This window comes from Brachyhypopomus gauderio, chromosome 7 (genome assembly GCF_052324685.1).
Source record: "Brachyhypopomus gauderio isolate BG-103 chromosome 7, BGAUD_0.2, whole genome shotgun sequence".
Classification (NCBI taxonomy): Eukaryota; Metazoa; Chordata; class Actinopteri; order Gymnotiformes; family Hypopomidae; genus Brachyhypopomus; species Brachyhypopomus gauderio.
The window spans coordinates 3,976,659-4,001,522 of NC_135217.1; the positions used below are offsets into that span (position 1 = coordinate 3,976,659).

Here is a 24,864-nt window from a genome sequence, read left to right on the forward strand (position 1 = left end):
TCTCCGTGGCCTCCAGCACCGACATTGCCGTGTCTGTCCAGCACGTTTTCTCTTCCGTTACTGGCTGGCCGGTGACCGTATAAGCCAGTCTTTGCGGTTTGCTCCGCTGCGTCCGTTATGGTCCTTCACCGCCCGGTAATCGCGTTAAGCTTTTTTAGCTTGGACCGACCGGCACTGCTGAACGGACCGCTGGTAGCCATGAGTGGCCATTAGCGCGCAAACCTCGCTAAAAACCTTTACATTTCTAGTGGCCCCGTCCAGTTCGCCCTGGATTTTTTGATCGCTGATTATTAACAGAAAGGTTTGTACCTCGGCGTTTGACCAGGGAACAGACTTCGCTCCTTGGGTTTTAAAAATGGCTGAGGAGTCCATAGCATAGCGGAGGAGTCGCTCTCCTGACGCAACCTGTGACGACACTCCCTGGCCAATCAGTGTCATGCTGTTCCTCCACGTCACAGAACTGTACCGCTTCGGAACGGTTAGAACCTTGAGCGAGTCAGTACGAAAAAAGTACCCGAAGGGGCCGGCTAACTGGGAACTGGTACTAATGGAAACACTCACAAACCGTCGCGAATCGAACCGTACCGCGCCAAGCAGGCCCTAGTGGAAATGTGCCATAATTTACCCACAATGGTCACCCAATCACAGTGACTGAGGACTCTGGAATTGCCAATCTGCTGTCCAGAAGGCTGACTTCATCTCAGCTCTTGCATCCCTCCACTCGCTACACTTCTTGGCTCTGACCGAAATCTGGATCACTCCAGAGAACTCTGCAACTCCAGCTGCTCTGTCCTCTGCCTTGTCATTCACTCATTCCCCACGACGCCTTGGAAGGGGAGGTGGCACAGGTCTACTTTTATCTCCAGAGTGGTGTTTCACCCAACTCTCCTTTTCAGCTCTTTCAATTTTTTCCTTTGAGTTCCATGTTATCACTGTATCCTACCCCACTGTTCTTCACATCATTGTGAACCCTCCAGGTTCCCTTGATAACTTTAATGATGAACTTGATACCCTCCTCAGTCAATTCACCACTGAAGCAAACCCGCTCATTCTCCTTGGTGACTTCAACCTTCCATCCAACAAACTATATTCATCTTGCATCCTTCCAGTGCTGTCATCATTTGACCTTGCCATCAACCTGTCCCCTGCAACTCATACAGCAGGCAACATTCTGAACCTGGTCTTTACATGAGCCACCGGAACATCGGACATCACAGTCACCCCACTTCACCTGTCAGACCATCACCTTCTATCCTTTTCTTTTTCCCTCCCTGCCATTTCCACTCACCCTTCCCCCATACATTCTTCTTACTTTCACCCAAATTTGCGCTCCATCGATCCCTCAACCCTTGCTGCCACTATTTTGTCATCCCTTCCTTATCAGAACTGTCTTCTCTCTCACTGGACACAATTACAGATACTTTCCTCTCTAAGCTCTCTTCATCCATCAGTCTTCTGTGTCCTCCCTCCCCCAGGCTTAAGAGATCTATTCTAGTAGCGAACCGTGACCATTAAACCTGGGCCCGCTTTTTTTTAAAAGAAAAAAACGAAAAACCGAGACGACAGTATAACTTTAGAGACGCAATAAACAATAACATTTGTACTAGATAACTTGTTAAGCAAAATAAGTTTCCAAACAAAAAAAAAACTTCGTGGTTCGCGGAAGCGGAATATGTAAACGAGGACGTCAGAGCACTGAATCTAAACTAGCTAGCGGTGGTAGGCTAACGACAGCTAGCGTCGCCACAGCGGGCGGAAATTATCATACAGTTAAGCCCGCCCACTAAGAGGGAAGATATGATTGATCAATTTTGCTGTCATTTGAAACTGGTATTGCGCTGAATTATAACTGCCAGGCCCTCTGTAAACGAACAGCGGGCATCACAGTCCTGATAGGAGGAGACACAGGCTCACAGGCTTCCACTTAACCCCTCACCTTCCAACACAGATTGAATAGACACGGTTGAATAATTTATTTGCTTATATTTTTGTAATTGTTTAGATGTCGATTGTAAAACTGTAAGTAGATCAAATAAAATTGGATAATTATATATATAATGTTTTAAGAATATTTTAGGCCCTCTGAGAGGGCGTAGAGGGCCCTGACGGTTCCCCACTGATCTATTCCATCCACCCCCTGGCTAACTCACGTTCTACACAGCCACAGGAGAGATCTAAGAACAGCAGAGAGGAGATGGAAGAGAAGTCACCTAGATTCAGACCTCTACTCATATCAATCTCTCCTTTCAAAATTCTCATTGGAAGTCACATCAGCAAAGTCAGCCTACTACAGAAAGAAATTTGAATGTCCGTATTTCACATCCTGTCCCGGGCGTCCTGCGTTTTTTTAAAGTGAGGAAATGTCCTGGTTTTTTTATGACCTTCATTGGACCATTAAGACTGATTAAACTTAATCAAGACTGGATTAAAATTGTAGTGCGCGACTCCGCACACCTCGCGTGAATGGCGGAGGCGTTTATACTTGACGAGTTATTTGCAGTGTTGTCCGTAATGATACGTGGTCGTATAAAGAAACATTGTGTTATTGTGAAGAGCGCCACAAATGTGGCTCTGACTGGGGATCACTGGACCTCTGTTAGCAACAAGAATTATCTTGGTGTGACAGCTCATATTATAGATGATGAATGGAAGATCCAGTCATTTGCTTTGAGCATGCAGAAGACCACTTCTAGGCACTATGGAGATGCCTGTGTAGAGGACTTTATGGCTGTGGCAGAGGCCTGGGAAATTAAAGAAAAAGTCTACCATCTAAAATGGTATTAAAAAACAACTGATTTACTTCAGTTCTTTTTATTCTTCCAATATCCTGAGCGAAACTCCCAAAACTAAACATATTTGGTCAGATCTTGTGTCCTGAAAACTGTTTCCTCTGTTTTCTGCACTCGTATATTGATCTGTGTAGACTGGTGGAAAAATAAACAAGATGTTGAAGTTTATGCTTATATCATTGATTCACTCATCATTCAAACTTTAATACAGGGGTGGAAAGTAACTAATTACATTTACTCACTACTGTAATTGAGTACTTTTTATGAGTAATTTGTCATTTTCTGAGTAGTTTTTGAAATATGTAATTTTTACTTTTACTCGAGTACATTTTGACCCAAGTAGTTTTACTTCACTACATTTGAACGCCCTCACATTACTGAGTAAAAAAATATTGATGGTGAAAAATTAAATGCGGGCAGAAATTTAAACTTCTGAGTCCCAGAACTGAAGGCCAATTGCATGGCCTTGCCTTGCGGGTGCCCTTTCCATTGTCTCATAATCAGGTCGTAATCTGGTGCACTTTACTACTTTGTTTCACAACAAATAGCCATCTGAATGAACAGTTTTCTTGTATTACGTTAACAAATACGAGCCTCTTGTAATTCCAGGACGAAACATGAGAGAACGTAAAGACGTTAAGTTTGGGCGTTATGAAAATAAACAACAATTAAATAATGTGATAAAAAGCAAATTATTTCGGATCATTTCGAATATATGTATAAATATTTAACTTAATTAAGTTTAACGTGCTGGGAAATATTGAAATGGACCTTGAAAGTGACGTATAAATGCTTTAATTCCACCTTGTAAAGGTGTATGAACCCTGCAAACATGACTTCATTGCGCTGAAGCGCGGCGCACGCGCGAGCGAAGTTACAAAATTCGAGAGGTGCACGACCTTGCGAATAAACAGCGTGCGAGGCCACGATTACATAATTTTCGCCGCGCAGACCCTCGCGCCGCGTCAAGTATAAACCTGGTTTGAACCTAGCTTTAAAGCACTTCTACAGCACTTTCAAGGTCCATTTCAATATTTCCCAGCTGACTCAGGTTCTCTCTAAGCTCGGTTTCTGGAACGGAAAACCTGAGCTTTCGTTAACTCTGAGTTTACTTACCCGCTTTCTGGAATACCCCCCTGTTCAGTCAGCTATTTGTTGTGAATCGAAATACAGTTACAATTTCAAGCATTTTCAAGTACTTTAGCCTAAATTCCAGCACTTCCAGAAGCGTTTGTATGTAGTGCTCTACTTTTGCGTGGCATACTAAACTATAGAACACACACAACGACTACAGACTAACAAAACAAGAACGCAACACATACTCAAGTAAACTCAAAACAACTAGATTTATACGAAGCACATAAGTACATACATAAGGAACCAAAACATATGACACGAGGCAATACAGACACTGGAATCAAACATGAAACATAACCAGAACAAACAGGAACGTAGACCATAGAATACCTATAATATAATCAGACACAGGGAACACAGAATGTGTATGCTACTCAAAACTAAACGTAAACTCGCAGGACAATACACCATAGGATTTCAACACAAAGACATATCACGAACCTGACGAAACAGTAGACAACACCAGGCAATATACAACGTAACCACAACGAAGAGAAACGTGACAACAGAAACAAACCTTACACACTAACTCTTGAACTAAGTGACACACAGAAGACCAACATCGAGGACGACCTTATTCTTGAAACATAAACAAGACTATCCACATAAACATATAAACCTTAGCACTCAGCCAGAAACATAAGACACAGACTTCACCTTAAACATTGACCCACAACGAATACCCGAAACACAAGGATTAAATACAAACCTTAACGAACACTCAAACAAGCAACAGCTGAAACCAATGAAACAAAAACAGGCAGAACTAAACAGAAGACCAGAGGAGGAGGAGCCAGGCTAGACAGACAGGGAGGGGCGGAGCCATGTGTGACAGAACCCCCCCTCTAAAGCGCCACTCCGGGGCGCTTAAAACCACACCAGAAAACAAAACAAGTCACGCACAAAAAGGAGCAAAACCAGGACGAACAACACGGAAACCAGGAAACAAGACAGGAGACATGGAGGCAGGACCAGACGCAGAAGTTGGCGAACACCCAAAACCCGAACCAAACATAGAAGACACGGAAGAGGCAGGGGACACAGGGACAGTGAAAGGAAACGAAACACTGGACGCAGTCGGCACATCACCAGACGGCCCAAGCGACCCAGAGGCAGAGAATGGACTGGATACCATCGGGGGCACTCCAGAAAGTGAGGCTGTAGAAAAAGAGACATTGTCGGGTGTACGAATGGGAGTGGATGAGGAACCAGCCGAACCCTCAGAGGGAGAAGAGGTAAGTACAGTAGCAGACCTGGGGGGAAACACCGGATCGGAGGAACAGGAGAACACTGAGGTGAGTATATGCAAAACAACAGATACCTGAACAGGAACGAGTTGAACACACAGACAAGGAACCGGAATTGTACAGGGCACAAAAACACACAAACCTGAAACAGACATGGGTACAGAGACTACAGAGGAATGATATGTGGTCATGGGTACTGGCACAAACACGTAATCAGGAACAGGAGTCCAGAACAAAAGTTTCATTTGTGACATGTGTTCCAAAAGTTCACACATCATAGGGGTTATGCTGACCCCTGTCTCATGGTCATAGTTCCTTTGTGTAGCTGTTCCTAGTAGTCCCTGTGGCAGGTTTCTGGGAACAGGCTGAGCGGGACCTGGTCCAAGCTGAGTAGGTCCTGGCCCTAACAGAGCAGTCTGAGGGTCAGGTAAAGACCCCTTGCAGGACACCGGGACGGGCGGCGACGACCACCTCCCAGCAGCAGGAACAGGTGGCGATGACGGCGGCGACCGTCTCTGGAACATGGGGATGTGCGGCGACGACGGCGGCGACCCCCTCCGGACAGCAGGAACAGGCGGCGGCAACGGCGGCGACCCCCTCCGGGCAGCAGGAACAGGCGGCGGCAACGGCGGCGACCCCCTCCGGGCAGCAGGAACAGGCGGCGGCAACGGCGGGGACCCCCTCCGGACAGCAGGAACAGGCGGCGATGGCTCAGACTTCCTGCGGGGCAAGGGAATAGGTGCAGACCCCTCCTGGGCCTGCGGCACACTCGGCAACCTCTCCTGGGCTCCACACTCATAAACAGGCTTCTCCGGGGCCTCGAACGCACAGACAGGCACACTCGCTGACAGGCCCCTCCGGGGCCTCACACTCGCTGACAGGGCCCTCACACTCGCAGGCAGGACCCTCCGGGGCCTCGAACTTGCAGGCAGGACCCTCCGGGCCTCGGGGACGCTCTCTGACCGCACCTGGACCTCGGGTACGCTCTCTGACCGCACCTGGACCTCGGGTACGCTCACGGACCGCTCCTGGGCGGCTGGCGTAGGCGCAGGCTGGGCGGCTGGCGTAGGCGCAGGCTGGGCGGCTGCCGTAGGTGCAGGCTGGGCGGCTGGCATCGCTGTGAGGTACTGTTCAGCCCTACGGGCTGCTACAACCTCTGGGTCGGACCAGTTGTGTGTCCAATGCTCTGCGTTATACTTGCCAAAGTGAGCTCTAAGCATTCCGAAAAACCCATCCAAAGTCTCCATCTCATGGGCTCTCTGTGACATTAGAAGATCGGCCCATTGCAGGGCCTTCCCCTCCAGGTACTGTAGTAGGTATCTAACCTTAAGAAACTCAGGAGGTTGTGGGCCAAGCAAACAGTCAAAAAACAACCTGCTCTGGAGAATGAAACCTTCCAGAGGGCCTTCCCCATTATACTCATGCGGGGGACTTATATCTGACAGCAGGTCAAACGGTTCTCTCGCTGCGTCCTGATATGGTGGGTCAATCTGTAACGCCGGAGTGGTTATGTGGTCAGGGGGCGGATGCACTTGCGCTGGAGAGCTGGCCTCAAAACTATTCGAAGTAGCCATACTGGTTAACAGAGAAGCGTTTGTACGTAGTGCTCTACTTTTGCGTGGCATACTAAACTATAGAACACACACAACGACTACAGACTAACCAAACAAGAACGCAACACATACTCAAGTAAACTCAAAACAACTAGATTTATACGAAGCACATAAGAACATACATAAGGAACCAAAACATATGACACGAGGCAATACAGACACTGGAATCAAACATGAAACATAACCAGAACAAACAGGAACGTAGACCATAGAATACCTATAATATAATCAGACACAGGGAACACAGAATGTGTATGCTACTCAAAATTAAACGTAAACTCGCAGGACAATACACCGTAGGATTTCAACACAAAGACATACCACGAACCTGACGAAACAGTAGACAACACCAGGCAATATACAACGTAACCACAACGAAGAGAAACGTGACACAACAGAAACAAACCTTACACGCTAACTCTTGAACTAAGTGACACACAGAAGACCAACATCGAGGACGACCTTATTCTTGAAACATAAACAAGACTATCCACATAAACATATAAACCTTAGCACACTGAAACCAATGAAACAAAAACAGGCAGAACTAAACAGAAGACCAGAGGAGGAGGAGCCAGGCTAGACAGACAGGGAGGGGGCGGAGCCAGGTGTGACAGTGTGAATACGTGAAAGCATGCCTGAGATACAGCAAAATATGTGAATTTTTGGCGAAGGAATTTTTGACCCTTGACTTGTGATGCATGTGGCCACGCCCATGTGCAGAAATGTGCACTTTGGCTCCATAATAATGAAGGTTCAGACTCTTTTGAACGCCTGGATACCACATGTGAAAAACCCTAGGAGAAGTACGCACTCAAAAATGTGTGCGTATTTGCATATTATGCAAATTAGCTTGAAATGTAAGGGGTGGAGCATATTGCTTCAATTTTCTTTTTTGTAGAATGGAAGATGACCGATCAGATGCAATTGGAATTTTTTGTTTATGACATACAGTGTAGGCGTGAAAATGTTTTGCGCATTTGTGTGCGCTATAACGCCACCTATGGGCGGATCGGGCTGGCGTTGTGCGCCTGAGTAGCGGAGGTGTCCTCTACCACTTGGCCAAAGGAGAAGTCTGTAGGACTTACGGTTTGGTCTGTAGGACGCTTTTAGTGGAGAAAATGAAGAATAATAATAATCGGAACAAATACAATAGGTCTCCAGCATCTTCGGTGCTTGGACCCTTAATAAAAAGGCTTTAAAATGGAAATGAGCACAGTATCTGACATTGGTATCGAAAATGGTATCGAATTTTTTTTAAGCATCGTATTGAAGTTGTAGTTCTTAATATCGTGACAACACTAGCAGATACCACTTGCCGTTGTTCTTAAATTGTATGTCTGTCTATGGTTATTTGTGCTTCTTGGCAAACGTTTAACTTGCAAAACACTAGGTAATGACATTGACTCCTCTAGTTTAGTAGTAGTCTGACTCAATAGTATCTTGAATTCTGGCCTATACTATTACCTAGGATGAATTCTGTGATCAGGGTAAGATCTGGATAAGAGCGTCTGCTAAATGCCGTAAATATGTGTCATTGTCACTGCTGGGTTGGGTAGACCACCATCAAACTGGATTGCCATAAAAAAAATTTAAGAATGTTTCTATATAAATGTATCAGATGTGGATGGTGAAGATGGAGTGTTTCATCTCTTATGGCAGTAGAGTCAAGACTTTACTTCCATGATGAGACTTACCGTGTCTGCGTTGGTGTTCCTATAACTTTGAATCAGGGAGAGGATTCCAAGTGCACCAGATATATAGAGATTAGCTGTTTCAGTTGTGTGAGTGTTGTTGTATATCCTCAGGAGGTTCTTGAGCATGGGGATTTCTGCATATGTTGAGATTAGAGAATACCATGAAGAAGAAGAAAATGTCTGTGTCATTTTATACAAAAGCAGCCAGGTTACATTTGTAAACTTTAATGTGTCTGGAAGAATGTATGCTTTACCTGTATCCTCTGGTTTCAAAAGTGGATTTTCTTTGGTAAACTCTTCAGAACTCACAGTGACCACAGAAAAGAAGTTGTCGCCACAATTGAAATGTTTCTAGAACAGGGAGAAGAGGAAGACTACTGATTGGGAGTCAAGCATACCTTAAAGCTCATAACTCTTGTGTTAGATGTTAGTGGTCATTTATACTGTCCGAGAAAATGTCTCCTGACCATGCAAAGGTGGGGCTACTGACAAAATGACAAACTTCAGAATATTTAAAAACTTCAAAACTACTGAATAAACAAGGTGACAACTGAAAACATGAAGAACAAAGTGCACATTGTCCAGGAAGGATGAGACACAAGCAGACATACAACACCAACTATAGAAGAAGACAAAGACCAGCGGTGTAAATATATGAGGAGGACAAACAAGGAACATCCATGGACAGTTACCAGGAGGGACTGGGGACGAGACTCAGGTAAGATACATAACAAGAGCTGGGTAGGAACACAGAACTAAAACAACAACACATGGTAAATGACGCACATAGAACAGACTACAGGTGAACAAGGGGAATTACTGTGATAGAAGTAACACAACTGGAACACAAGCTCTGGTTCCAGTGATTAGAGTCTGCCCACACTAGCAGAAACAGTATCTGAACTCGTTACAATAACTGTATGAGTTATACATGATAATCTGGAATAATGACAATTTGGCATTCAAAACGATAAAAAAATAACAGACAACAGCCTTATCCAAAACAAAGAAATTACTGAATGTCAATACAAGACTTAAAGCCTCCACTTCACTCATGATTGGAATTCAGTTAAAAAATGTGGATGGCCATTTCTTACTAGTTTGTTATGCATTTATTAATAATTAATTGGATTAGTTTATTTAATGCTTACATACCCAAATTACCGCTATAAATATAATTACAATACTACTCATACTATACAACACAGATTACCATATGAGTATGAACAGCAATATGAAAATAGCTCCTCAAACCAAATTTGAGATTTGTATCTCTGTACTTCGATACAATAAACAATTGAAGAAAACTACCTTTATTGTGTCTTGTTGGTTAAAAATTTTCCTCAGTTTTTCCTTAGCTGTTCTATTTCTGTGTTTTATACATGCAGCTTTTCTCTTACTGGCGTACTGAGGGTCCTGTAAGGTAGAAACATTTTGTTTATAATTGTTTATACTACATTTAACTCATGGTAACACTGTCCATGCTAATTTATCTTTATTTCTTAATATTTATTTATTTTTGCTTTAAAAATTATTTTAAAGTCATTATTACCTCTGATGTGATTTGAAAGTCTTCATCTATGAGCTTGGCAGATCTACATTTCAAAATGTTTTTGTCATTTTAAAATTTCCCAAAAATATTTTTTTACATTTTAATTTAACTAATCTATTCATGTGTCAAAAATGTATTGACTCCCATATTTATAGACTTTAATCAGGTGGGTAGTAAACACAGTAAGCTAAATGGTAAGTGTGCCAAATGTTTTCTCGTTCCTCTACATCAGGGATGTCAAAGTCAAATACACTGAGGGCCAAAAAACCAAATTTGCTACAAGCCGAGGGCCGGACTGGTTCAATGTTTATTAAAACATATTGAAATGATTGCACATAGCCTATTGAACCAAGACCTAACACAGTGTATATTATTTAATGCTTAAATGAATAAAGCAATATTTTTGTATGGATCTGTCAGTAATTTCAAGTGAAAACATTTTTCAATAAGCAAACAGATAAAAACAAACTTCCTTCAAAGAAAACATTAAATAAATAAAGTAATAAAGGTTTGAAAAGTGCTGGAATTTAGGTTAAAGTACTTGAAAATGCTTAAATTGTAACTACTTCGTTTCACAAAAAATATCTGTCTGACTGAACAGTTCTCTTGTATTACATTAACAAATACGAGCCTCTTGTAATTCCAGGACGAAACATGAGAACGTGAAGAAGTTAAGATTGGGCGTTTTGAAAATAAACGATTAAGTAATGTGAATAAAAAGCCAATTATTTCGAATAATTTCAAATATATGTATAAATATTTAACAATTAAGTTTATCGTGCTGGGAAATATTGAAATGGACCTTGAAAGTGACGTACAAGTGTTTTAATTCCACCTTATTAAGGTGTATGAGTCCAGCAAACATGACTTTGTTCATTGCGCTGAGGCGCGGCGCGTGCAAAGTTACAAAAATCGAGAGGTGCACGACCTCGCGAATCGACAGCGCGCGAGACCCTCGCGCACGGGCGGAGCCACTGCGATTACGTCATTTTCACCACGCGAACCCTCGCCGCTTGTGCGCGCTGCAGTGACTTCGCGGGCTACCGTTGCATTGTGGGGAATGTAGTGTTTGTGCGTGCAAAACACCAGTGGGCGGCTGTGGCCTGCGGGCCGGTTCTAATAGTAATTGAATATCATCCAGGGGGTCATAGATAATCAATTCGCGGGCCTTGACTTTGACACATGTGCTCTACATTATATGAAAAGAAGCAGATATAGTAATTATAACATTACAGTTTTAAGAATTATAACTATTGTTAACCTCATGTAGCTCTGGGGGTTGATGTCATCAGTCTTGGTGCAGATGAATGAGATACTACTGCACTCTCCACCTTCTGCCATGTCTCTTACACTGTTGGACAGAAGATTCCAGGCCTCCTTGTCAGAACCAGCACGATTTATTTCACTTACAATCCACACGGTAGAACAATCTCGCAGTTTCTGTAGAGCATCAAACAATATTAAATAAAGGTTATGTATATGAAGAATATTAATAACATGATATAATCAGCTGTCAATTAATGGCCAATCAGGTGTCACGCTTGATATTTATTATTTGCCCTTAATAAATATTGCTTCTCTCAGCCTGTCACTCACTACATGTTACAGTAATTTAATAATTACCCATGTTCCTTTGTGTTTGTAGCCTGCTCATGTGAACATGATGTGTTGTGTAGCAGCAATTCAGAAAACCAGTTCCCACTCCCATCTGTCATTTATACGTATATTTCTTACTGTTTGAATTGTGCCATAAATGTTACTGACGTCCTGCATTAAATGTCCATTTAAATAGGGATTTAGTCTGGTACCCTATACTAAATCCATCCTGGTCCAAACTTTGTAGCACATGAGATATGAGGAAAGTTTCACGTGGACTTTCCAGAACATTCTATAATGACAATCAATACTCACCAATCTCCACATCTGATCTCTGCTCTTGTTGTAGTCTCCAGTTCCAGGGAGATCCACTAACACAACATGCTCCAGAAAATCTTTGCAATTAGGAATCTTGATGGTCACACTCTTCACTACCGGCCAGTAACATCCCCCAGGGCTCGAATCATCATGCTGAACATAACAAGCTATCAAATTTAGGAGCTCAGAAGCCTGGTGTGTGGAAAATGAATATAAACACAAAGAAAGATTCTCACATACATTGAATCTTGCTTTTAGACACTGTTGGACTGGAAATTCACAAAACATCTCAAGAAATCCATGTTAACCTACATTTTTGCATGAAATTGTTTTCGTTTTGGATGTGAGGAACTCTGGAATTTCTGAGAACCTCTCATCTTTCATGAGGTCTTCTTTGGCCATAAAAACACCTTGTTCTCCATACAGTGCTGAAATCTTGTCATTTGCTGCATTGAACATTTCATGATCCTTGTCATCATCTTCAGATAAAACTTTCAAAAGTGTCTCAAGTTCATCTTCCCAATTCTTAAGATTAATAGAACATTATTAGGACAAAAGGAGAACATAGAAAAAAGATTAAAAGAACATTAAAAACACAACTGGATAGAAATGATAGGAGTTGTTTCTGCCTTTTGGAGCATTAGAAAACAGGTACTATGGACAACATACTATGAGAGAAATATTATTGTACCTGTTTTGAGATGAATTCAATCTCAGCTATGTATTTGGAGTTTGTCACATTGGTTTCCACCTGTATAATGACTGATGTACAGGCACTAATGGTTCCTGAAGGCAGCAGGTTACTTTCCCCCAGAACAGCATTGATCAGTGAGCTCTTACCAGTCCCCGTCTTTCCAAACAATCCCACAGTTGTTTTCTTTTTTATGTCTTCATCCAATTTTGAAAAACTTGCCCTGTGCATAAAAATGCATAGAAGGTCATGTTCATGCCAAAATGTCTTTGGCATTTGTGCCATGAATCTGCAGTGACTACTGTACCTGACATACTGAGTGAGCTTCTTAGTGGAGCTGTTTTTAGTTTCATTTCTGAGTTTATGTTTAACACTTGTAATGATTCTTTTGGCCAATCTGATATTCCTCGTCACTTGCAAAGACAAACACAAACCAAATATTAATAACACAATACTTGTACTACAAAAACATAAAATGACTGAGCCATAATGTGACGCTGGTGTGTGAGAGGAAGAACGAGACACAACTAGCGTCTTTGCGATGCACACTTAACATTTAATGAATAACAACACGTAAAGTCCAGCACTAGCGGAGCAAGCACGCTGACGCGATGTTTGCACAGGCATGAACTTTAGACAAAGACGAGCACACGACACTGCGCGAACGCACATTAAATAGGTGAGTTACACAGACCCACGTGACCTCGAGACAAGGCACAGGTGTAACAAACGAACACGCTCACAAACAACCCACACCCACGGAAGTACAAACATGGACATAACAGCACGCAGACGACGTCATGACACGCCCACAGGGAAGGGTCCGGAGCCTTCACCGTGACAGAACCCTCCGCCAGGGGCTCGCTACTCCCGGAGCGTCCCGCGCAGCTGGGAAGCCCCGAACCAACACCGACGGTGCAGGTCCGGAGCCGCCGGGATCACGAGCCTCCGAGAGCCGTCACCCCCGACGGCGGGAACCGCCGCGAGCAGCTCTAGCACACCCTCCCTGGGAAGACAGGGGAGAAAACATTAAACAATGGCACGCTGACAAACACACACACAGGCACATGAAACACAAGAGGAACGAACGGGAAAAGGAAATTAGGGAGACACAGGGGAATAGACAAACATATAGGGACAGGCAGCCATGGCATCGCTCCGGCTGCCTGCCAAAGCGCACACGGTGGCGCTATCCCTCCAGGGAAAGCAGGCTGGGCGGGCGCGGCAGGCGGAACAGGCAGCGGAGTCCCTCCTGGAGGCTTAGACGCCGCAGGCGGTACAGGCTGCGGAGCCTCTCCGGTCCTCGGGTTCCGACTCCGCGCGCGCGTTGTGCCGCTCGGGGCTCCCGCTGGCCTTGCTGCAGGGGGCTTCCCTCGGGGAGCTTTAGTCCTCCCTCTGGGCGCAGCTGGAGTCCTGGCTTTACGCCGCCCGCCGGCTGGTGTCCACGGCGGCTCCAAGGGCACGTGACGCACCCACCTTGGAGCGCTGGCTACACCAGGACCCCCCTGCTCTCTTGGAGATGCCTTCGCCTCGCCCCCTGACGTCTCCATCTCCTCCTCGCTCTCGGAGACGCTCCGACCCAGCGACATGGATTCCTCCGGGGTCGGGCAGCGGGACCAGGCCATGCTGCTTGCCGCTGAGGAGGACCGGGGTACCTCCTTCTTGAGGTGCACCGTACTCCCCGAACGTCCCGAGACGCTCTCCACCCCCTCGCTCTCGTCCTCACTCCCGAAGGGTGATGAACATACAGACGGAGATCGGCTGGCGTCCTCCCCCTCTCCGTAGTATACGGTAGGAGCCGAGAATACGGAAGGGGGAGGACTGACGTCGACCTCCACTTCGTGTCGCTCTGCGGAGAATGTGTGGCTGGAGGGAAGAGAGCTGGTGTCCTCATCACCCTCCCCGTAGTCTAGAGTAGACTCGGAACACACCGATGGGGGGTATGCCTCGTCGTCTCCCTCCGCCTTGCCGTAGTCCAGGGTGGCTTCTGAACACTCCGACGGGGGGTAGGTCTCGTCCTCCTCCTCGCCTGGAGAGTCCGTTTCCCCGAACTCATCCTCGGGAGGGGTGAGGGACAAGGCGCCCGTACCCACCAGAATTGGCTCACCGGTCTCCTCCTCCTCGGGGAAGACCGGGAGAAGTGCGCTGTCTTCCTCGCTTTCGCAGGTGCCCGCTGCACGGGGTGGCAGGTCCACGGACGCGGGGTTCTTTCTCTCCCTCCACACGCGGACCGCGGTCTGGCGGAAGTGTTCTGCCGTCTCTGCGTCCTCTGCGTCCTGCGCAGCGCGGAGCATGTACGCGCAGAACGGGTCCTGCTCCATCGTCTGCACGGCGATGGGGACTTCGCGCCGCCGCACTGGGGAAGTACCGTGGTGATGTCGGTTTTTCTTCCCCTTTGCACGCTTGGCGTATCCGGGCATCTGTAACGGCTCGTCTTTCTGTGACGCTGGTGTGTGAGAGGAAGAACGAGACACAACTAGCGTCTTTGCGATGCACACTTAACATTTAATGAATAACAACACGTAAAGTCCAGCACTAGCGGAGCAAGCACGCTGACGCGATGTTTGCACAGGCATGAACTTTAGACAAAGACGAGCACACGACACTGCGCGAACGCACATTAAATAGGTGAGTTACACAGACCCACGTGACCTCGAGACAAGGCACAGGTGTAACAAACGAACACGCTCACAAACAACCCACACCCACGGAAGTACAAACATGGACATAACAGCACGCAGACGACGTCATGACACGCCCACAGGGAAGGGTCCGGAGCCTTCACCGTGACACATAAGTATTGTAACCCTTCTTAGTTGCTTTTTCTTTTAGTTGCAGTTTATGTCCTAAATGTTAAATATTAATATAAGTTATTCTAATTCCAAACAACTTTTTTCAAACTGCTGTCTGTGCTACAACATAGTTGGAGGATAGTTCTGATTGTGCTTGTCAACACAAACAGACACAGACGTCCACAAGAAACACCATTCCTCATACCCAGAGAGGACTGCACCTCTGTCATGATCTGCCCCTGACTCCTCCCTCAGTGGGGGGGTTGTCACAGTCTGGCCCTGACTCCTCCCTCAGTGGGTGGGGTTTGTCATGGTCCGCCCCTGACTCCTCCATCAGTGGGTGGGGTTTGTCACAGTCCGCCCCTGACTCCTCCCTCAGTGGGTGGGGTTTGTCACGGTCCGCCCCTGACTCCTCCCTCAGGCTCACTTGTGTTCGTGTATAACAGGGGTCGGCAACCTTTGAGACATGGACCGCCAACTTTAACATGTCTAGTAAATGAGTGTGCAGAGTATTTTAAATTTTTGAGGGGGTGGCGAACGTAAGTTGTTGAGCAGGGGGGGGGGGGTGTAAATGGACACAAATTAAGTATTATATCGAGATCAATCGCCAAGTATAAACGCCTCCGGTGAGCAGAGCGTTGAGGAGCGATTTCGATTGGAGGATCGTGCTCTCTGTCTGAGATTTTTTATTATAAATTTTTTTTTGCTGATGCTGGTCCAACGAGTCGCGTGCTTGTGATTATGCCTCCGCATGCCATAGGTTGCCGACCCCTGGTGTATATGTTCGTCTGGCATTTAATGCCATTTGTCCTCAATACTTGCAATTTTAGAAGGGGCAGTCTGTCTTTAAACAGATATATGCAAAGAATGTCAGTGGCTTGTTTATTATATTATATTATAATGTTTATTATAATTATATTACAGGCTTGTAAACCACTGTGAACAGGTGAGTGGGGGAGGGGGGGGCTGTTTGGGGTGGGGCAGGGATGTGCATAATGACTTTATTAAAAACTTGGTAAACACAGTAAAAAGCTCACCATCACTCATCTCCTTGGGGCTAGGACACTGCTGTTTGTGTCTTTTTGTTGTTTCATGTGAAGTAGAAGGCATGTCTTCACATGGCCTTTTGGTCTCTGTTAATGAAAATCAATAGAAAGACATTTTTAAAAAATGAAAAAACAATCTTTAATATAGAGCTTTAAAAAACATATGTAGTTACCTCTGTTACTCATTTGCAGTTATCCTGAGGAAAAATTAGAAATATTTTAATATTGCAATTCATGGAAATAGACCTACTACTGGCAGCAAGCTGGAATGAAGCAGTAATCTAGAACCAGAGTTTGGTGTATTTCAGAAACTCATTATTTTGCTATACTATTTGGGTACTTGGGTAGATAGTCTCCAACACATTTGACACGGATTACCAGAACTACAAGTACCATACCAGTACTATACCAGCATTAAAAAAGCAATGCAATTTATATTTGATCTGAATACTTGCTATATTTGATCTATCTAATCTTCCTGTTGTCAGAGCTATACAGTAAATCAGGGGTGCTCATTACGTCGATCGCGAAGGAAGTGTCGGTCGATCGCGAAGGAATGTGCGTAGATCGCGTCACATAAAATAGTAGTAGATGAATCGCACATCTGCACTGACGGTTGTATATTCACGGTAGCCAATCTGCAATCCACTCAACAAATTACGTTCGCCAAAACCCCCCCCCCCCCCGCTCAACATATTACGTTCGCCACCCCCCCCCCCCCCCCCCCCCGGTCAACGAATTACGTTCGCCGCCACCCCCGGTAGATCTTTCTGACTGGGTCATCTTATAAGTAGCTCGCAAGCTGAAAACTGTGGGCACCTCTGCAGTAAATGATGATATGTAGGTATATAAACGATGCTATACACACATAAAACTCAGTTTACATCAGTTTACAAATGGGTGTGGCATCTATTAAGTCAACATTTTTGGACAAAGTACTTGTTTATTCAAATTCTCCAGACTTGTTTATTTACGCAATATTAGACGAGAGGGAGTGCTATAACGGGTAATATTGGCACTGCTGTGCTGCGGTCGTAGGCACGAGGCCGCAGGCGTTATAGCACGAACCTCGAGTGTATTATTGCGTAAATAAACAAGTCTGGAGAATTTGAGGTCGCACTGGTGCGACTAGCTGTTCGACGGGAAAAAGTCTCTGTGGTCCCTGTGGTTCAACAACAGACCAGTGTTAATTTCGTTGACGAATAAATTTTGTCATAGTTTTCGTCAACGAACCTTTTTTTCATTACGAAAACTAAATAAAAACTATAAGAAGAGATAAAAACGATGACTAATTTAACGGACATTTTCATCAACGAATAAAAACGAGACGAAAATAATGGCCAGCAACGACATTCAATCAGACCTGATTTAGTTTAGTGAAAGGTAGGGATAAGTTAAGAAGAGATCCAACTGTAACTACTTTAGCATACACGGAGAGGCGGGACAAACCGGGTAACCGTCCAATCAGAACTAACGTCTTCACATCGCACACAACCCGGGAAGACCATACCAGCCTGTGAACTGTGGTCACTAATGAAATTTAACTCGAAGTTAACTCGACAATGTCAGCCGGGAGAAAGATGAGCGGCGATATATGGACACATTTCTCCTTTGACTTTGAGAAAAAGAAGACGGTGTGTAAACCATGTGGGACGATGATGTCGGGAAAAATACGACAAATGAAACGACATCTGTGGTCTATGGCATTGCTGTTATTACGGCACACTGTTTTGTATCAAATGTAATATGTATTGTTCATAACAAACTCCATGTTTTTTCAGGTAGAGCGGGCCTACTGGGGGGTATTCCACAAAGCGGGTTCAGCGAGAAAACCGGGTAAGTTAACCTGGGGGTCGGCAACCTATGGCACGCGGGCCACTGTTGGCACACCGAGGCATAATCAGTGGCACGCGACACGCTGGACCAGCATCAGCAAAAAATTAATAATAAAAAATAGAGCACGATCCTCCAATCGAAATCGCTCCTCAACGATCTGCTCGGCGGAGGCGTTTATACATGGTGATCGATCGCGATATAATACTTAATTTGTGTCCATTTACACCTCCCCTCCGCTAACAATTTACACTCACCACATATATATATATGATGTAAATGATGCAATACGTGCAATAAAGGGAGAAAAAAAACATTAAAGCCGTTCCAGAAAAATAAGTGAGAAGTATTTTAAACTTTGATTTAAAAATGTCTAAAGTCATGGCTCTTCTAATGTTTTTATTCAGCTACTTTTGTGCAAGAATGGCATATACTTCTGTTTAAAGAGCTTCTCCGTGCAGTTTCCGCCTTCTTTTGGCAGATCTGTTAAGATGATTGGCTGCAGTAAAAAATGATTGACAGCTAACTCTGGCTGATAATTGGCTTAATAAAAATTGATTGACAACGAAAGTCTAGTATCTGATTGGCTGCATTCGAAAATAATTTACACATGCTCCGCCCTTTACCCATGCCCATCGGGGCTCCGGGCTGCAGCATTACAAAATAACAAAATAACAAAATAACGTATTGTTATTAATTAATTGTAGCTATTGTAACAGACCGTTCTCCCCATCAAGATCATATGTGATGCTTCCCACCTCATCACAAATGTTGAAGCCAGATGGCCAGGATCCGTGCATGATTCCACACTGTACAACAAATTTGAACAGGGTAGGCCTGCGGTACTTTTGCTATTTGGTTACATGCAGTGTAATCACCGTAGTGTGATTATAGGACACTATGACGGCCTCCTTCATGGAGACAGAGGGTATCACTGCCTGCCCTACCTCATGACTCCCTATTCAGATCCTGCACCTGGACCACAGTCCCAATACAATCAGGCCCACAGCAAAACCAGGGCAGGAATTGAAATGACCCTAGGAATAATCGAGGCCAGGTTCCAGTGCCTGAAGGGGCTCAGAGTTACCCCTGATAGGGCGTGCCACATATTAATGGCATCCAGTAATCTCTCCAACTCTTCTGCTGTGACCACCTGCTCTGCTTCATCCAGCAGCTGTACCACCTCTACTGATGTGACCTCCTGCTTTTCTACACCAGGCAGTGACTTTCCCAGATTTACTGCTGTGACTCCACATGGCTTCTCTGTGGATGAGGTCCGGGCTGAGCTACGTAGGCTGCGACCAGGGAAAGCTACTGGTCCTGAAGGTGTATCGCCTCGGCTACTCAGGGAATGTGCATCAGGACTGTCTAGGCCTCTACAATCAATCTTTAACCTGAGTCTTCACACTGGACAAGTCCATGTCAAATGGAAAACATCATGCCTCATGCCGGTCCCTAAAGTAGGGAGGCCGGTAGGAGTGAAGGGATCAGGGGTCAGGGGGATATGTAAGACTCATGTTTTTTTATTTTACCAGTGCCTTTAACACAATCAGGCCTCATATTTTGAAGGAACAGCTGGAGAAGATAGGTGTGGATTCTACGCTGGTAACATGGATTTACTACTACCTCACGGAGCGTCAGGGGCGGACTGGGGAGAAAAAGTGGCCCGGGAGTTCCTGACGGTTCCTGATATTATATATATATATATATATATATATATATATATATATATATATATATATATATATATATATATATATAGTGTGTGTGTATATACTATATATATATATATATGTGTGTGTGTGTGTGTGTGTGTGTGTGTGTGTGTGTATACTGTATATGAATCTATACATGGCAAGTAGTGTATATGACGGCGTTTATTGTCATATGGACAATATTAATTCCAGCAATAATATGATTACAAAGCCACATAGTGGCTTTTAAATAGTCCACCATAAGACCACCAAACAAGTTGTTTTACGCAAAGTGCATCCTAAAGAACAACCTACAACTCTAACGTGGGTATTTCTTCCTCTTACCTATTTGTGGTGGTTAGTTTTAATCTAAGAATTTCAATAGCTTAAAAAAAACAGTGCACAGTGCTCTGGAACTTTGAAGACCGCCACTTGCGTCTGTGTTAACCGTGTTAAGGTAATTTGTACATGGTGCTTTGGACGTTGCAGAGGCGACAGCAGTACATTTAAAATAACATGTTATCTACAATTTAAACTGCTGTATGTTTTCGTAGTCCGGCCCGGATTTTCTGGGACAAGTTGGTTTTTTTCTGATCTCCGTTGCATACCGTGAGCCCGCATCAGCTGGCCCAGGTTAGTCTGACTGGAACGGGGGGAGGTAATACTGTAACACCGTTAAACAGCAGCGTGACTACGGGCCGGGGCCGCAGTGTGCGGCAGTGGCTCCTCCACGGGCCGAGTTAAACTACCGGCGGCCCACCGGCCCACTAACCCATCGGCCCACCGGGAAAATCCCCGGTAGCAATGTATGCCAGTCCGCCCCTGCGGAGCGTCCACAGTATGTCAAGATGGGTGATCACTGTTCTGAGATAGTGGTGACCAACATTGGGGCTCCTCAGGGTACAGTATTGTCACCCTTCCTCTTTACCCTATATACTGCTGATTTTAAACATGTGTCTGAACTCTGCCACATCCAGAAATATTCAGATGACACAGCAGTAGTAGCATGTATTAGAGGTGGAGATGAAGGAGAGTATAGAGATCTGGTGGCTGCCTTCGCAGCATGGAGTAGGAGAAAAGACCTTCTCCTTAATGCACTGAAGACCAAGGAGATGATCGTGGACTTCCGGAAACTGAAACAATCCCATCAGCCTGTTATCATTGATGGACAGAAGATTGAGAATGTTCAGTCTTATAAGTATCTCGGAGTCCATCTGGACAACAAACTGGACTGGTCAGTGCATACGAGGGCAGCATACAAAAAGGGACAGAGCAGGCTTTACTTCCTTAGGAAGCTTAGATCATTTAATGTCTGTGATGAGTTTCTACACACATTTTATCATTCTGTCGTATCCAGTGCTGTCTTCTTTGGTGTGGTCTGATGGGGAAGCAGCATGTTGGTAAAAGACTGGAACAGGCTGGATAAGCTTATATGGAAGTGTGTGTCAGTGATGGGGGGGGAAAGTGGACTCTGTGGGTGAGTTAGTGGAGAAGAGGACGAGGTCAGAGACTCCATCTGCAATCACTGCTTTTCACATTAAATCATGCACCAATTATGTACAGCCATACCATTTTGTACTACATTTTTAAACTTCATTTTTATCTGATGCCATATGCTTTTTACACCACTCGGATTAGACCTGGAATTAGTAAGTGTTCAGTAAAAAAAATTAAAACCTCAATACAGTATTATAAATGTGGAGAATATAATAAAATAATTGCGCCCTTCTGCTAAATCTAAAAATATCATTTTCACTCACGCATTACCTCTGTTGGCAATTTTTTGACATGCTGACTGCCTTTCTCTAGCAGCTACCACAGTATTACATTTATGCTTAAATATTTACCCATCCATCCATCCATCCATTATCTACCGCTTATCCGGAGCCGGGTCGCGGAGGTAGCAGTCTGAGCAGGGAAACCCAAACCTCCCTCTCCCCAGACACCTCAGCCAGCTCCTCGGGTGGAACACCGAGACGTTCCCAGGCCAGTCGAGAGACATAGTCTCGCCAACGTGTCCTGGGTCTTCCTCGGGGCCTCCTCCCCGGGGGACATGCCTGGAACACCTCCCTAGGAAGGCGCCCAGGGGGCATCCGAAACAGGTGCCCAAGCCACCTCAACTGACTCCTCTCGATGTGGAGGAGCAGCGGTTCTACTCCGAGCTCCTCCCGAGTGACCGCGCTTCTCACCCTATCTCTAAGGGTGCGCCCAGCCACTCTGCGGAGGAAACTCATTTCGGCCGCTTGTATCCGCGATCTCGTTCTTTCGGTCATTACCCAAAGCTCATGACCATAGGTGAGAGTAGGAACGTAAATCGACCGGTAAATCGAGAGCTTCGCCTTTTGGCTCAGCTCCTTCTTCACCACAACGGACCGGTACAGCGACCGCATTACTGCGGAAGCTGCACCAATCCGTCTGTCGATCTCGCGCTCCATTCTTCCCTCACTCGTGAACAAGATCCCGAGATACTTAAACTCCTCCACTTGTAAATATTTACAAATATGCTAAATATCCTGCATACGCAGTCATTAATACTTCAAGCTACAGTGGTGTGAAATACGATGCTCGGCTGATTTTCGCATTTAAATCCATGATAAATCTTATTTTCTGCGTTCCATTAAGAATGCCTTTTATAGTTACGCGTGACCACGCTTCTGTCTGGGTCAACCTACTCAGAGTTGAGTAACCTAACTCTGATCAGCTGCTGTGGAACTGAAAACTCTGAGTATGACGTGGTGAGGTAAGTCAACTCTGAGTTCAGGGTTAGGTTAGGAGTTCGTTAAACCCACTTTGTGGAATACCCCCCAGGTCAATAAAGTTGTTTGGAAATCTGTTTTTGTATATATTGCACATACAAACGATAATATTCTGTAACTGGTTAATAAATTTCATTTTGTGCAAGTGTATATAATGACCATTTATATTTTAGTCAACTAAATTTTAATGATAATTAGTCGACTAAAACTACAAACAACTCCAATGACTAACTTTTGACTAAAATGTAATTTAGTTCTGGTCATAAGACTAAGACTAAAACTAAATCAAAAATTGCTGTCAAAATTAACACTGCTCCCCTCTGCCTTTCACCGGCAGGCAGCAGCACACAGATCATCAGATGAGGCAGAGATGATAATCAAGTTTAACGTTGCCTACAGTATTGCAAAAGAAGAACTTCCCTTCACTAAATTCAAGTCAGATATAATTCTTCAGAAGAAAAATGGCTTGAACGTAAACCCGACATACAGCAATGATGTCGCGTGCGACAAATTGTTAGTTAATTATTTACAAGTGTAAAATGTTAAATGTGGGTGTTAAATGTGATGCAGTCGAAAAATTTGGGTGCACCTAAATTTTGTGCTGGTGTACCTAAGAAAAAAAGTTAGGCGCACCAGTGCAAAAAGTTAGTCTAGAGCCCTGAACAGCCTTACTCAATAAATATTATAGAGGTAAACATACACAAAAACAACTGTTGATAAAGCTGTATTTATTAAAAATAAAGTACAACAATTAGGCCTATTGACCATCCATGGCTGATTGGAGGTTTGTTCAGGTATCTGTTCAGTCCAGCTCTTAAACCAACGAAGCTGCTGATGCTATATAACTCTCCCTTCACGTTTCTGACGGATCCATAAAAACATTGTAGAAGCTGATTCATTTCATTTTTGTTGATAATACTAAAATCGACTGCAATGTCGTTGCTAACCAGGATGTAAATACATCAAGAGCCCAGGGGGGTGTTCCAAGAAGCGGGTTAAGCGAGAAAACCCGGGTAAGTTAACTCAGAGTTCACGGAAACTCGAGGTTTTCCGTTCCAGAAACCGAGCTTAGAGAGAACCGGAGTCAGTTACTATAGCAACTTATGCTCTGAAGCTAACCTGCTCGCTGGCAGGTTAACTTGGACCTGACCCAGAGTTACAAACACGTCATCATGACGTGTCCTTTCCTCGAAGATCATGTGGATATTGAAACTCAGTTTATTCGCTGAGTTCTTCGTTGGGAACACCTTATAAAACCCCGAATAGACATAGGCCTACTATCATTTTCGGATTATTTTTTTAATGAACGTTATCGTTTTCAGCACAATCCATTCCTTACATCAATAACTTTATTATTATAATAGCATTTCAAATATTACACATCGCGGATCAGCCCTAAATTCTCTCCAGATTGTTATATATCGGTCTTCGTTTTTTGCTAGTGGAAGTTTTCTTTATAGTGTAGGAGATGCGGAATCTGTCAGCAAAGCTACTGTATGTCGGTCTGTCCGAAAACTATGTCCGGCATTAAAATGACTAGTGCCCGGTTTTGTGGTGTTTCCTGGGCTTAAGCCAGTTATGGACATCAAAGAGGAATTCCACAGCATCATTTGTTTGTCTTTAATTCACACGGACAATAAAGAAATTAAGCAAAGGAGAGGCAATATATAACGAACTTCATTCCATTTACATTTTAAGGATTTCCTAGAGTGATTGGCTGTATTGATGGAACCTACATATGCTACCTATTCCAGCACCATTAGAACATGAAAATTCATCCATAGCATTAATGTACAGGTACTAACCTTTATAATCCTTAATGAATAATGTACTTATCTTTAATGGTAACAAAAATAACGTAGCTATTGTAACTGACCGTTCTTCCCATCAAGATCATATGTGATGCTTCCCACCTCGTCACAAATGTTGAAGCCAGATGGCCAGGATCCGTGTATGATTCCACACTGTACAACAAATCTGAACAGAGTAGGCCTGCGGTAGTTTTGCTAGTTGTTCACATGCAGTGTAATAGTTAAATCATTGCAAACCCTAGTGTGATTATAGGACATGACGGCCTCCTTCATGGAGACAGAGATACCCTCT

General features: G+C 44.4%; 1 protein-coding gene across 3 annotated transcripts in view; it reads right to left on the minus strand.

Annotated features, from left to right (window-relative positions):
• The window catches only part of LOC143518503 (nuclear GTPase SLIP-GC-like), a 37,483-nt gene that overhangs the window by 5,889 nt on the left and 6,730 nt on the right, over window positions 1-24,864 (minus strand). For all 3 annotated transcript variants that reach the window (XM_077011003.1, XM_077011004.1, XM_077011005.1), the window contains exons 2-12: window positions 16,652-16,675; window positions 16,470-16,565; window positions 12,948-13,053; window positions 12,641-12,863; window positions 12,262-12,474; window positions 11,947-12,141; window positions 11,297-11,475; window positions 10,036-10,078; window positions 9,795-9,899; window positions 8,738-8,834; window positions 8,484-8,617 (exon numbers count right to left, since the gene is read on the minus strand). In XM_077011003.1, the coding sequence (XP_076867118.1) occupies window positions 8,484-8,617; window positions 8,738-8,834; window positions 9,795-9,899; window positions 10,036-10,078; window positions 11,297-11,475; window positions 11,947-12,141; window positions 12,262-12,474; window positions 12,641-12,863; window positions 12,948-13,053; window positions 16,470-16,565; window positions 16,652-16,664 (1,404 nt within the window). In that variant the 5' untranslated portion in view covers window positions 16,665-16,675. The remainder of the gene's footprint in view (window positions 1-8,483; window positions 8,618-8,737; window positions 8,835-9,794; window positions 9,900-10,035; window positions 10,079-11,296; window positions 11,476-11,946; window positions 12,142-12,261; window positions 12,475-12,640; window positions 12,864-12,947; window positions 13,054-16,469; window positions 16,566-16,651; window positions 16,676-24,864) is intronic.